Below are 15817 nucleotides of genomic sequence, written 5' to 3'. Positions count from 1 at the left end.
GATAAATTTTCTACGAAAATAACACATGGACTTTCATAGGTTGATCTCCAGCCGATTTTTTTGTTAAAAGTGAATTTCTCCATACTAAATCCCATTCAAACTTTAAACCGTGGGCGCGAAAATATAGTTTCTCCGATCGAGCTAAAATTTTGCATGATGCTTATGGGACCCAAAAGGAACACGAAAAGTTTGGTGGAGCTGATATCAATTTTTTGTCCCACCCTAGTGTTCAGCCACAAGTGGTGACTTTGCAGCCCTATTATAAACATGATTTGGTTATTACCATTGAGACATCATTTGCTTCCGCAATTCTGTGATTTTTGTGTAGGGAAAATTCTAAACCTACTTGTATTGTGTAATGGGAAAAAGGAACTTATATACTAACTTACTAACTGATACAGAGAGTGAATCGATTCAATAGAAGATTGCATCGATTTTTGTCGGAAATGCCTCGCATTAAATCAGTGGTATGCCCCACAACAAACTATATTTTGTTCCAAAACAATGATGCATTATGCCTTTTGAAATGTCAAAATAGAGAGAAAGAGAAGAAAAAAATATTATTGGCATCAGAAAATATTTGCGTAATCAACTAGTTGTATTCGAGAACCAAATTTTTCCCAATGCGATATTTCGTTCTTATTAGTCGTTATAAATCTATAAAATATTATATTCAAACGAAGCATTTGGCTGAATCGAGAGTGGAGCTGTCCATAGAATGACTGTTGAGAAAAAACTAATACGTTAAAGATATGAGTTTGTTTCTTTGCATGTTTAAACCATGTATAGAGTCATTAGTGATGCTTAAAGTTACTGGCCCTTATTACCGGTATCACTACACGGTGAAAACCAAGTGAAGTGATTGTGACCCTTATTATCGGTATCACTTCACGGTGAAAATCGAGTGCAGTGAATTTAGGTCCTTAGTACAGAAGTCGCTTCAAAGACAAAAATAATTATTTGGATTAACTTGATGTCATTATGAACATCACGCCACCAACATTTCGTTGAAAAAATGAGTTTTTTTCCACTACAGTGATCACTTCACTATGCGTGATACTGGTAATAGAGAAAATCAAGTGAAGTGACATGTAAGTGAAGTGAATGTGAAAGTGGAAGTGAGAACGGTAATAAGGGCCACTAAATAGTAACCGACTATTAGACGCGTTATACGGATAAAACTCTTATTTGGTCGGCTCAAAATCTTACATCGAGAAGCTGCCCAATGATTTTCTTTGTTTATTCATATTGGCCCTTATTACGAGTATCACTACACGGTGAAAACCAAGAGAAGTGATTTTTACCTTATTATCGGTATCACTTCACGGTGAAAACGAAGTGAAGTGAATGTAGGTCTTTATTACGAAATTCGCTTCAGAGAAAAAAGTAATTACTTAGATGAGCTTGTTGTTATTACGAACATCAAATCATCAAAATTTTGTTGGAAAAAATTATATTTTTCACTACAGTGATTACTTCACTGAGCATGAAGTGAAAGTGGAAGTGGAAGTGAGAACGGTGATAAGGGCCATTGACCCTTATTATGGGTATCACTTCACGGTGGAAATCAAGTGAAGTAAATGTAGGTCCTTATTACGGAAGTCGCTTCAGAGACAAAAGTAATTACTTGGATGAACTTGATGTCATTATGAACATCACGCCACGAACATTTTGTTTGTGGCATTCTTCCATAAACTGTTCATTGAATAGAAACAGGAAGGTTTCTTCGAATGTAAACTGGCATAACCTACAAATCGAAATAGTTTGGAACTAAAATTAGAAGATTTCTATTCCTTTTTATTGCAACGTCGGTTTGAATAACGGTTAGAAATTTTAAATACGCTTCACTCTGTATTTCCTCCGGAACCGGACCCCGGGAATCGACAACGCCGAAGTCGGTTCATGTAGCCAGCAACTAACATGACCAGTAAATCGGAGCCTAATTTAGAAGAATTTTTCCCTATTATTTGTCGCTCTATACGAAATTTCAAACGCTAATCACGCTGTGATTCCGAAACCGGAGGTTTCACACAGGAAATTTGTATAGGTAAGATATTTCATTTGAATCAAAGTTTGAGAAATCATTTGAGCTGTATATCCTTATATCCGATGTGAGTTTGTATGGTCATCAACTAGAGGAATATATTTACTATTTTGAGAAATCAACTCATCTTAACATCTTCTTCCATATAAACAAACTTCACTCATCACTCTGTAATTTCAGAACCGGAAGTAAGATCCATATGAAATTTAAAAATTTCTGTGGGGCAATAGTGCCTTTCATTTGAGCTTAACTTTATGAAAATCGGTTCACCTATCTCAGAGGAAAGTAAGTGCATAGTTTTGTCACATATATACACTGACATTTGAATCAGAATTAAAAAAAAAACGCATAAAAATGACTATTTCTATTTTTCATAATAATGTTGATAATTTGGTTCTATTTTGTCAATAAACTTCTTTCTTAAACTGTCATGTCATTCTTTAACCGATCTGATCTTAATGAAACTTTCACAGATCGCAGATAATACAATAAACTCAACCTTCTTGTATAAACATTATGGAAACAATTTTTTATAGCTAATCCGCAGTCCGAGTCGTCTAATCATGGCCTCTAGAAAGAAAACCTGTAGACCCCTTGTTTGTTTCAACGAGACCTTATTTATTTACACGAGAATCTGGGCTATGCGTGTAAGATTATGCGAACACCTTATGCACCTTCCCTCACATACACAATGTGGATCAATTAGCATAGCATTCCCATTCATGGTCCTGTTGGTGAGTAATGCACTTTTCAGTTATTTAATGTGCACTATTTTATTACTCCAACTATTTCAATCTGTTTCTCGTTGGGTCTCCCTACACCCATCAATCCGTGTTTCAAAAATCAGAAATCAGATCTGGATTAAATCCAATAGCAGTTCTGGAATAAATCCAATAGCAGTTGCCTTTGTGTTGCTATCACAAAAGTAACATCAATTTGTGTTGCTATCACAAAAGAAACGCAATCGTGAAATTCATAGGACGTGATTCAAACAAAAACTAATTTTTATTATCACCCTGAAAAACTTAAAGCAAGAACGAAAACTTATTTTGCGTTTTCCAGCAATGACTGCTTTACTAGGGACCGAAACTGGATTAGATTCCTTTTTAGGCGAAAGCGACATAAGACATGATTTACGGGTTTCCTAGACAAGACAATTCGATTACTTACACAAATAGCTAATATTCAATATAACAAGTTACAAGCAGAAAGATATGCATATTTTCCCACTGATAACATAATTTCAATATGTAGTTGCCTAGGCCCAATACCGGATACGACACAAATAAAAAACAAATACAATGTCCAAAAGAACTATAGTGAAAGAGGAAGTAATGCAAACAGAAAGAACACAAAAATGCATCCCACAACTTATTCTTCCATTCTTCGTTTTACCAATTATCGAGGGTGAGGCAAGTGCCATTATCGAAGCTAAATTACACTCTGTACGTCTTCGCTAGCCATCATTAGACTACGTCGCCGCAAATATGTAACTGAACAGGGATTTCGGATGCGTTGATACTGCATACAGTCAACCTTAAATTGATACTTAATTTATTGCTTTCATTTTTTTTTTATTTGTGGGTAAATATGTTATATATTTATAATTTATAGATTCATTTCTTCGTTGGTTAAACTACATAGCGTAAGAAAAGAAAATAATCGTTATAAACGATGAAATATAAATGAATATAACAATAACACAGGAGCATCGATTTTGGATGGAGCCATATTATTAGCACACAAATTTAGTTGAACGTCTTCAACGATGAAGCATGTGTAAAAACATACGAAAACTTGTCATACTTTTCGACGGAAGAAATTTCGTATTTTAGTAGGAAGCGCGTATTAATAAAAAATGCGATAAAATTGCAACGTATTCTCGGTAGCCGGCTACCCAGAGCAATAAACACATGATATTATTCGAATATTTACTAACAAACAATCCCTTCCTGTGATGCATGTGGAAATGCAGAGGATTCCTCGGTTTCTAATAGCAACCTGCATTGAACTAACAATCCTTCCTTCCCAAGTAGATCTGTGTTCGGACGTGGCCGGCGTCGGTATTGATCAGCACGCAGGGATCAATGCAGTTTACACAATGTGAAACTACGTGCTATTCCCAAGCAAGTTGTTTCAGAAAAAGATTTTTCAAGCTTAATTGGTTCTGATCAATAACGGAGTAGCAGCACACGGGTGGTCCCTAATGCTCCAATGCTCACTGTCGTGATTGACCCCAATCACACCCGATGATGTACTATTGAAGTATAATTTTTAAAATGATGATTTTGATTTCGTGAGAAGTGAAAATGTTTTGAAGATCCGCAAGGTACGTATCAGCAAAATACAGCATCAAGCATATAAGCTATTGTTAAGTATAAGAATAATTTATGCTAAAATCGGTCTCATGTCTCATGATTTGTTCAATAAATAAAAGATTACAATAACATATAAATAAAATGACTCGATTTTGAGATCAATAAAACTTGTAACTTTGAAAAATCATTTTTATATCAAGTGTGATTAGGTGGAAAGGATTATCAGTTCGCTTTGATGATACGCATGATGGTAAACCTGTATAATCTATCGAAACTTATTGAAATAATAGTCGTAATAATAGCAAGCATAACTCGATTTCATAACTTCCTACAGATACAATTAAAATAGTTAAAGTTCTACACGATTGAACTTATACTTGGTAAACAGTCAATTAACAAATCTACACTTGTCAGTTCTGAAAAATGCACAATTCCTTACGTCGTTTAGCGTCGTAACTCTAATCCTAAATCGATGCCTTACATAAACCAACAGCAAATAGTTTATACAGCATTATTATTAGACTCCTGCTCCCTACGATCGGAAATAAGCTTGTCCATTTTGTTAGACTTCCTTTTTCCAGCGGGTTCATACGAGTCTGGATCACTAAGGCTGCGCTTACAGCTGCCAGTTAGACGGTTGATTTTCTCTAGATCCTAATTTGTTTTAAGGAGATAAAAATATCAGTATGCAGTATTAATGCATGCTAGGAGTATTATATGATTATCATGATTATGATTATTTACCTTTGCTGGACTACGATCAATGACATACGTGAGGGAATTGGGTGATTCCCTCAGACTATCCATTCGAATTCCATCCATTGAGGTTACGAACAATGGTATTCTTTCATCGACTTGCTTCGGAGACAACATCACACTTCGGTTTGGTGTCTTCGGGGGCGGTGATAGCAGTAGACTATGCTGCCAATGAAAGTAATTATTAATACAGACGCAACATCCTCATGAATATTCGTAATTCGAACCTCGTCCACACTGCCAAACTTCAGAGCAAAGTCTTTCATCTCAACTGCATACACCGTGTTGTAAAATAGAATTAGATCTCCGCGGTCATCATTGCCGTGCTGCACGAAAATACCGGCCAAATCTGCTGGAGCTATGCGATCACCGCTGAGTTCATTATTGCCCTTTTGTTGCTGCCGGTGTTCTTCCATCTCCTCCGGTGTACGCCGCTTTATGAAAACGCTACGATATATATCGCTCTTTGCTTGTGGCTGCTCTAGATATCTCTTCATAATTTCTGCGAAGGTATTGTTGAGCTTTTTCACTTTAACCAGTACGTATATCGCACACATCAGAATTTGATCGAGATGACGATCGCACATTAATTCCTTCGTGCAATGTACAATCGAATGCTCGAAGATAGTCCATATCTGATTCTGGATGTCCACGAGTCTTAATCTTAAGCACAAATCTCTCAAACGAATAGCGGCCAGCGCGTAAAACTGCGAAAATGAAACGTTGTGCATTTGAAAATGTTTTTTTTTGTGAATTCGATGCGTTAGTTCCTACCTTTCTAAAAAATAAATCTAATGGTTTGAACCCATGTGTAGTAGGCCTCTGCGGGGAGTTGAGTCCAAGATTGGATTGGAATGTGAGGGACAAATCGATGCGGGGTCCACTGGTTTCTAGAATAACGTAAAATAAAAAAAAACATATTATATTTGTGTATTTTGCAGATGTGATCTAAACTATCACAACAAAGTGAAAGCAATAAAAAGCTGTTTGATTAGGAATGAGTTGCAGAGTATCAATGCGATTATTAGGGAAGCTTTGTTATTCTGTAATATGCATTTCTGTTGTTAGTTCAATCAATATGAAGCATTGCTTCTAACAAACAACGCGATATAAGCGCCCAGACGAGATTTGCGGATAATGATGGTGATGATGGTGGTGAAAAGTGCGCATATTGCACAAACCTGCCGATTTATCCCTCTTTTCCGCCAAACCATCACCGGATACGGCCGGTTCCGCTTCATCGTCATTCATTTTGAAGAGTCGCTTCTTGGCGGAATCTGGGTTGGAAACCGTGCGCTGTGATGTTCCAGGAACCGCATTGGCTGTTGATGTAGAGGGTGTCGACTCTAACGGTTTGAATATATTCAACGATCAGTCCAGGGTTTCACAGAACTGAGTATTGTCGAAATCAACAAAAAAAACTCTGAATGTTTATTACTTACCAAGTTTTCTATGACCATTAGTTATTGCCACACCGTCACCTGATTTGTGAGGTGTAATGCCGGATAAGTCAGTTGATGATTCCACATTCTGACTAATAGGAACTTCGTAATGTATGTCAGACATTATATTCCATAGCGGAGATGATCGCACCCAACAAAGCGACCCGATGCATTGATCTTCAATCTGAAAACATATGCAAAACATGCAGAAGTAATTTTTTGTTACCCAGTAGGGTGCCAATATTTTGGGGTCATCTCTAATTTCGTAAAGCACTATCTCAACAGTTTAAGCACCTCAAAATAAAAGTCCCTATGCAAAATTTGAGCTAAATTGGATATGGGTAAGTGAAACCGCCCGGCGGTTAATGTTACAATTCCAAGTCCCGAATTCAGTTCCAGAGTCAAGTATTTACTTCCAGATTTCAATTTCAAATGGAGAAAGAATATTCAGCTTTTCCTGCGTTCTACATTCGAGGAAAATTACATTAATGTTGTGGAGCATCGAGGTTACTGCAGTTTAAACAAATTGTGTCAGATATTTTATTGTTCAATATATCTGCATTAAATTAAAGGAAATTATTCGTATTCACGTCAACTCGGTTATGACTCTGACATTAGCCACCCACCTGTTTTCATCTGAAACGTCAGAAAAGACATTCAACTTAAGTGCAACACTAGTGAGATACAAATGGCATTTACTTTACGTCAGCTCAGTGGTTTACTGCCAATACACTGTTTAGTTAGAAATGAATGAATGAATTAGTAATTTGCATTTCGCACAAAACCTTAGAAGAATTAATTTAAATTTACAATTATATCTTATTATGCTCCTGAATAAACTGCTGAAATGGATTAGAAATCTCAGTAATGGCAAAGGTAGATAAATGATTTTACTATGCATTTGGCGAAAAATATCAGAGAGAAAGCGTTTCTTTCGCAAGATTTCGTACGGGTTTTGATAAACATTTTGTTTTTTTGTGTGTTGACACTGTGAATGTGCGAAAGAATAAGGAAAAAACTCATTTATTTTTACAACTCGCACGAAATCTTTCGATAAAAACGTTTATCAGTCACAATTTATATACGAATCGATAGAAAAACTAATTATCTAGAATCGTATGATATTGGAATTTCCGTTTTTTTTTCGTTCTCTCGCAATTTTGGGTGTAGTGCGTGAAACCCTGGGATAGGCAGCGAACTTCACCTGACCACGGCGAAGCACTCCCTTAAATTTAAAACGTCGATCAAATATCCAGGTAGAGATGTTTATTAATTTATTTTTGTAAAATCAACAGACACAAAAAGGTCCTAGTGATAATTTCTAGTAATATACAAAAAATATCAAGTATACTACTGCGTGATAGATTGAAGTCAAATCCTAATAATACGCGATTGAATGATCTCAGTAAGCCAATAATAGCATTGTTAGCACCGAATGAAGTTCGTAGCAAGGGAAGCCGAAGAAATGCACTGTTGCGAAGAGCACGGGTTCGGCCGTTGATATTAATTTCGCGAAGCAAAGCAGGACAGTCAATCTTATCACACAAAACCCCTGCTATTAATAAAACACGTGCAACATCTCTTCGAACCTGTAGTGTATCGAGACCGATTAGGAACCCGCGCCGAAGAGTGAAGTGAATGAAGTGAATCTGCCTTGTACCGATTCGATTCTATGAGCACCGTTTAGGTAATGAGGGTTCCAAACGACAGAACAGTATTCCAGGGTTGAACGAACAAGTGAGTAGTATAGAGTTTTGAAGCAGTATATGTCTGTAAAATGTTTAGCCATTCTTATTACAAATCCTAAATTGCGAGAGGCTTTAGAAACAATCACCCTCATTCTTGTTTACGTCCGTATCGGCAATACAACGAACGGGTACTTTCGAACGAATACGAATAAGCCATTCTTGTTTTCACTGGAATGAATTTGAACGCGACTCGTTTGCCACAGAATATTCAAATATCAGTAATCTTCTTCAAATAAATGCTAAGCCTTGATGAAATCAGTCCAATTCTTGTGATTAACCATATGCAAAACGCTAGAATGTATGCCAGTTTAGCTTCAAACGATACTTTTACGGACGAAAGGACGAAATGCCGTGGTTTCGATTCGTCAGTTTTATGTTGCGAATACATTGAAAAAGTTTAACCGATTTCCAACAAATTTAATTTCGAATCTGAAAGTGATTTGTAATAAAATCATAAATTTGTGTTTTCCAGAAAACGTTTAGAAAGCATAACAGTATGGTTAAACTTTTTTTCTGGCGAGCCGAATATATGCGCGGTTCTAAGATTTTACACATCAAATTTTACATCTATTAGGTACTTTATGGAAAATACGCCATGGGCAAACATGCTTTATTTTATATTAAATGCATGATTTTACCAATGTAATAAATATATAGACTATCGAAAACATGACAAAATTGCAAGAAAAATGCGACATATTTTTCGCAGATACTACTGATCGGACTGCTATTCTAAATGCGTTTTTTACTTTGCACGAAGTTTAATTTGATAATTTCATTTACCGACTTGAATAAAATTGGTCCTGAGTACGAAATTTATTTATTATGTAGCATTCGCCACTTCCTTGATGCTTGGAATCTTCCTAAAAAACTATTTGCTTTGCCGATCCTTCTTTTGCACAGGAATCGCCGTACACGTTCGAGTGAAAACAAGAATAACTTGTTCGCATTCGTTCGTCGAATAGTCGATACGGACGTAAGCAAGCATATATGATACAGAGTTAGCAATAAAAAAATAAGTCAAATAACAAATGATAGCAAAGATTTTTCACTACAATTAAAATCTGTACCAGAACTAATAGTTTAAAGTTGGTTGGGCGTTGTTTTTATGCTTGTACGATGTTTAAAAGTGTGATTGATTCGAACGTAAACAGGAATACGGACTTGATAGTGTAACAGAGGTATTTTGGCCCATTTTATGATTGATTTTATTTTGGCCTACTTTGTAAAAATATCCACCAAATGTTGTAATATCTTTGAAAAACTCTTCCACAATAGGTAATTTAATGTGATAAGCTTCAAATTAATGCAACATGGGTTACTTAACATCGATAAAATCCGAGAAAACCGATAAAGTTTTTCAGGTGGGCCAAAATATATGAAGTGGGCAAAATACCTCTGTTACCCTATACTTTCGAACGTATCGCATACGGCCGTAAACTAGAATGAAGGTGAATATAGCTGATGTGTTGCTTGAATGTCTGTTGCACAACGAGAAAAGTTCTTTAACACACATCATCCTGACTATCGGGAATCATGACAGAAAGTATTCGAAATGAAATGGCTCTTTTTCTTCGAGAGCGTAGTGGTCGAGTATTTGTCAGGATTCAATTTCATACGGTTAACTTTACACCACTCGGCGAAGCTTAACAACTGTCGTTGTTGAAAACATGCATCGTCTGTAATACTAGATCTTAACGTCACCAGCAAACGATAGACGAGGAACCTCTAGTGTAAAGTTGACGTCGTTGAAGTACAATAAAATATTAAAGGCCCGAGATGTTTGCCCTGCGAAATTCCGAGCGAAACAATAAACTCATTGGAAACGTGTTCGCCGATTCTCACTGCTATCCATAAAATATGTTTGCAACCATCGAAGGATGTTAGATCCGAATTGTTCTATCGTGACTTATTATATCAATGGCAGAGGAAAGATCAGTGTAAATAGCGTCTGTTTGTAAACTTTTTGACATACCATCAGTCACGACAATATATTGCTTGCAGTGGTTGAAAATCGGTGTCAGAAAAACATTTTAGCAACTGCAATAAGCGATGTGATGCCACGATAATTGTTCATATCATTTTTATCACCTTTCTGGAAACAGTGATGTACCGAAAAAATTTGGCGCCCGGGCCAAAATAAGAGTTTTGCAGCCCCCATCGTTGGATTAGTGAGAAAAAAACAAAAATCCGAAAATCCGAAAGATGGCTGCCCCCTTCAAATGTTGCGCCCGGGGCAAATCCGGGTTTTTACAAAAGTGCTGCCCGAAGGACAAGGTAAGAGCTACTACATACATACGAGATTCAAAACTTCCGAAACCACGATGAACGGCAGCAAACTGTTACTAGGTAGCTCAAGGAGATGTTGACCAGATACCGCTGCTGTGTTATGGATGACAAAACATATGTCTAAGCAGCCTCAGTTCACGTTCGCATCTTGTTCTGTTCAATTGCAAATTACCTATGATCGAGTCGACATATACTCAAAGTAATAACGCTTTCGAAGTGAGCAAATTCGGTAAAAAATTACCAAAATCTTGACCAGAGGGTAAAAATTTTTAATATCTTCATGCAGGGTTGAAAAAGTCAGTAAACTCAAAAAAAGTCTGCGGTCTAAAGTTTGCTGTAAAAAATAAAAAGACCACGACGATTTAAAAAGTCTGTAATGTAATTAACGAATGTCTGCTAAAACACGATTTTGAAATCTGCAACCAAATCATGTTTGCAGCTTATTTTTTAAATCTGCAGTTTTGCGGACAAATCTGCAGGCCTGGCATCTCTGATCTCGACCTTCGCGATCTGTATTCAATCTGTATTGACCAACAGCAAACAAAATCACGCTGAAAAACAAATTCACTTAGACGTAAATGATGTATTTGAGATACTTTTAGTACTTTTGCTTCAACTAACAAAAAGAATGCTATCACCGATCCACCGCTGAAGCATTAAACAACTCGTAACAACTAAAATCGGCTCCAACGTTTTGGGCAGTATTACGGTCTATAGAAAAAAGATCACGAAAAAACCTCAAAACGACATTCATCAAAAAAGTGTTTGGCTGTTTGGGGCAGTGCAAGGGAAATCCATTTTTTGGCGGACAGTTTCGTGCCACTAAACTAAACGCGCACGGGATTTGTATAATACTAATTATATGTACAATCAAAACGGTTTCTTTCAGCTCTTCAGGCAAAACATGGCACTTCGGTGCAAAAGGTGTATATGTAAATAGCATTAACTTGACGTCTGTTTAGCGATTGATGTTGATCTACTGATGAGTTGAAGACGAAATGTAAAATTAAGAATATTTGTCCAAAAACATAAAATTTATTCGGTAAGTACAATCGGAGAATGGATACTTACACTCTTCAAGTGCTTTATAATATCCCTGGACAGTATATCATTGTGATACAAAACCACCATCTCGATGATCCGATAGAATTGAAACGGTGTCATTTCGAAAACATTCAAAATCCATGGAAAGTTCTGCTCCAAATTGTGCGCATATATGACAATTTCGGCGCAGCATACAAGGAGCGTTTTGTTAACGTCTTCGTTGCAAGCCAACTTCACAGCCTCATTGGGACGACGTTTTATCTCAGCGCGGATAATGCTCTCAAGCAGTTTGTAGTACAGTGCTTCGATCATGTCAGCTTTAGCCGCCGTAGACCTATCATTCCAGTTTTGGTTTCGCATTTTTGCGAAAAAAGTTCCCCTTATGGCTGCTAATCTAGTTTTCACTGTTCCAGTAGGGTCAGGAGTACAGGTTTTAAAGAGCTCTCTCAAAGATGACTGCGGTTCACCCCCGTAGCCTATCAGCTTTGCGCGCAATTTGTTCACCGAAGCATTGGCGGTAGATATTGGGGTGAATGATATTCTTTCGTTATTGCTACTGCGATTACGGTAACTAAGCGGAGTTTGTTGGCACAAGGAAACTTCCGCAGACTCGTTTTTAACAACTGAACGTGTCAATAGAATCCTTTCATCGATTTCTCCACAACTGAGGATAAACGTATCGTATCGATTATTAAGTGATCTCATATTTTCGTCGAAGTTCGTCAAAGAGATCAGATCCATGAAACTATTTTGATCACCTCGCAAAACTTGTTTCTGAAACAACTTTTCGATGAAATCTTTCCAGTAAGTGTTCATTATGTGTTTAACATCTGGAGCGGAACCTTCCTCACTTATTGCGTCTATAATACAAATCGGTTCCTCGGGCTCGTTTGTTTTATTAAAAGAATCACTTAAGTGTGCTTGAAATTTTGCATTTAATAAATCCCGTCTCTTCTCGGCGAATGCGTTTGCATAGATAAGATTCAAACAGCACAGCAGCATGCTATTGGATGTGACCAAGTCATCGCATTGTTCGGGATATTCTGCCTTAGCACAAATGAATAGCGTCCAGCAGAACTCGTACAGTTGATTGGAAGTGCACGGTTGAGTTTTAGATTTTTTACTACGCTTATGCTCATCCAAAGCCGGAGTAGTAAACAAGTCGGCATACAACTTTCTGAACTTATCATTGATCGACCACGATACGGCGAAACTATGCTGTAGGTGTTCAACGGTATCACGATATTTTTCCGGCAACGATGCCATTCCTACCCATTGATTGATTTTATCGAAGAACTCATACAAGCTGAAATCATCATAAAATTAATTATTATTTCTATACCAGAGTCGCACACTTACACCATGTTGCACGATCGGAGTAGTCTCGTCAACGATACACAATTACCTTGCAGCAAGGAGCCGGTGTTTCCTACAGTGGGCGTCACAGCCTGACGACATGTGGTGTAAAGAGAACAACACATCCAATGGAGCTGATCGTGCTGAAATAGGAAAAATCGTAACTAAACTTGCGCAATTTAAAAGTAGTCTTCATGGCATCATTCGGTTGTAAATGTAACACAGCGGCATTTAAAGGAAAGAAGAATGAATAACCAAGGGTAGATATCAGCTGTTTTTTTATGACATGCTGTATATCTCCGCACACCTGGCAGATTCGTATAGAAGGAAATAAGAAAAGGAAATGTGAAAATGCAGCACAAATCCATTAGTCTGGTCTGTAGCACGATTCAACAGCCAAAGAGAAGAAATGAAAGGACCTGAGCACGTATTTATTTGACATACTGTGTTGAGTGTGCAACTGCATATATTGTAAAAATAGAACATGAGCGTCTCTAATGTAACAACTGCACCGAAATTACAACTAACACACTAGCAATTATTATTTGTAAATTTATTTTAAAAAAATACGATTTTCCAATGTTCTTAGTCATGCTCGTCCTTCAGGGCTGTTAAAATCCAGCTAATTCCGCGTAGTGTTTAAAAACAGCTGGACGACCGATTTAGATACATTATCAACTGCTTTTATTTATCTTTATTAGAACATATGTACAATCAATGTTTTTCTGGATAACAATACTGTAAATTGAATCCCCAATAATGCCTAAGCGTGCAAAACAACAACATTGATAAGAAAATGTTTGAAAGCTTCGTGATTTAGCAATATTAGAAAAGATGCAACTTGCAGGTCTTTGCCGTGAGAAGTCAGATCCAAACTAAATTCAGGAATTTTGTAAGAACTTTCCTTTGAATATAAGTTTGTGAAAATCGGTCCAGCCATCTCCGAGAAAAGGAAGTGCAAAAAATAACGTTACATACACACATATGCACATACACACATACATTTTGTGTGCGCACATACACACACAGACATTTTAGATTACTGAGTCGAAAGGTATATGGCACTCGGCCCTTATTGCACAACCTTTCTATATGAAAAAGGCAAAAAGTAATCCCGATGACGTCTGAAATGAGAATTAACAAATTACTCTACTTACATCCAAACTGTACGTTTTCGAGATTTCACGAAACAATTTCCATGATTTTTCCTCTGTCTGGGCATCTATGTTGAGCTCCTCACAGATTTTTCGGTGTTCCTCCATTTTGCTCTGTTTTGTCATCTTTACAGGATTATCAGGCAGAAATGTTGATGTTCACTTTACACTAAAAGGTATTCAAACCGAAGTAACACTTAGTTCATCAATGTTCGATATCACAGAACCTTTCATCAGGTTCCTCTATAAAAATTCACAATTTAAATTTACAAATAATAAACTAATATCCCTGCAAAAGCACTACAAACCCAAACTGTATTTGATGACGGACAAAATTCGAATGAGAATAACAACTTTGACAGTAAATATGCGGTATAAAACGATGCACCTTTTTGTGAATTTAAACGAAATAATTTTAGTAGCAACAAAGTATGTTTTTTTTCTTTGTAGTGTCACTATAAAAACGGCTAAGACCACTCACGGTCCATCTTGAAAAGTACAGTAATGTATAAACTAGAATCAGTCTCATTAATATTATTTTCTCATACAAAGTTGCCTGTTTAGTTATGAAACAAAAGGTAATATAAATAATACAACTAATCATACATTAAAATAAACTCAGAAATCACTGTGTGGTGTCAATCTTTAAAATCGATGTATTCTTAAGCTGGACTCTACATTACTATTTATAAAAAATATTCAAAAATTTGTCGATGGACACGTCGTCCGCAAGAAAAGGTAAATAAAGCGGGAAATTGCAAAACGTCATCTTCGGGTTGGGCGCGGTTGCAATGGCACGAATTTGAAGTTTTCTGGCGGGAAAATCACGCGTCCATTTATGCTTCAAAACGACAGTATTTTCTCATGCGATGATATTATTTAAAGCACAACGTACCTTCGACTGATCCACCAAATTGAGAAAAAATGGCTCAAAATTAGTAATCGCCTTATCAGTGACTGGAAATTAGACGAGTTAGTAGTTGTAGGCGTACAAGACGGGCTCAAAAGTATCACGCAATATTTTCAGTATGAGTAGGCGGAGAGCATAGTATGCACCGCGGGAGCAAAAGTACCGGCCTGTCAAAAGCTTACCATAGCCTTTTTAGGTACAGAAAACATGAAATGTTTGCCCGCCTCGTCCTTTTTCTATATATAGTGAGCGAGGGGCTTTTGTATTTTTAAAGTGGAAATCAAGACAACACTGAAAAAATATAGACGGAAGATTTTTCGAGAGTTGACATGTTTTTGGCATTAAAAATGCCTTACTCTTCACTATATGAGGTCAATTAAAAGTTGCAAAAATAGTCGCGTAACCTTTTTGTGTCATAATTTTGAACGTTAATTACTCGGTCATTTGTTGATGGATTGTTTTAATTTAACAACCAATCGATTCGGAAACTTTTAACTTAAACATGTATGACGACGTCGTTTCAGTATTTCAATAGCATACTATTGAAAAAATGGTTGGAATCGACCTATGTTTTCATCCACCAATACCTGTTGTACAAAATGACGTCAACTTCTTGTTCGGCATAGGAGGCTTTGCGTCATGCATAAAAAGCACCGCATCGTTATGCGTAGTATGAAGAGAAATCTATAAATATATGCTGCAAATCATTTCTTGATTTCAGTTGATGCTTGACTGTGAATGAAACAAGTCGCTCGT

General features: G+C 36.8%; 1 protein-coding gene across 3 annotated transcripts; it reads right to left on the bottom strand.

The window, feature by feature from the left end:
* Positions 1-3606: 3606 nt before the first annotated feature.
* Positions 3607-15184, bottom strand: LOC131435888 (retinoblastoma-like protein 2). 3 transcript variants are annotated; one of them, XM_058604148.1, is made up of 10 exons: positions 15047-15184; positions 14155-14320; positions 13001-13140; positions 11669-12947; positions 6561-6744; positions 6300-6464; positions 5893-6008; positions 5346-5825; positions 5107-5283; positions 3610-5016 (listed from the first exon to the last, which is right to left on the bottom strand). In XM_058604148.1, the coding sequence occupies exons 2-10, from the start codon at positions 14275-14277 to the stop codon at positions 4864-4866; spliced, it is 2817 nt and encodes a 938-aa protein (XP_058460131.1). In that variant the 5' UTR covers positions 14278-14320; positions 15047-15184; the 3' UTR covers positions 3610-4863. The 3 variants fall into 3 exon arrangements, with proteins under 3 accessions (XP_058460132.1, XP_058460131.1, XP_058460130.1); XM_058604147.1 differs by lacking the exon at positions 15047-15184 and having other exon boundaries at positions 14155-14494; XM_058604149.1 differs by lacking the exons at positions 6300-6464; positions 15047-15184 and having other exon boundaries at positions 3607-5016; positions 14155-14495.
* Positions 15185-15817: the final 633 nt, after the last annotated feature.

Source organism: Malaya genurostris, chromosome 3 (assembly GCF_030247185.1).
Source record: "Malaya genurostris strain Urasoe2022 chromosome 3, Malgen_1.1, whole genome shotgun sequence".
NCBI lineage: Eukaryota > Metazoa > Arthropoda > Insecta > Diptera > Culicidae > Malaya > Malaya genurostris.
The sequence above is the reverse complement of the archived record's forward strand: the minus strand, read 5'-3'. Positions and strand labels throughout refer to the sequence as shown.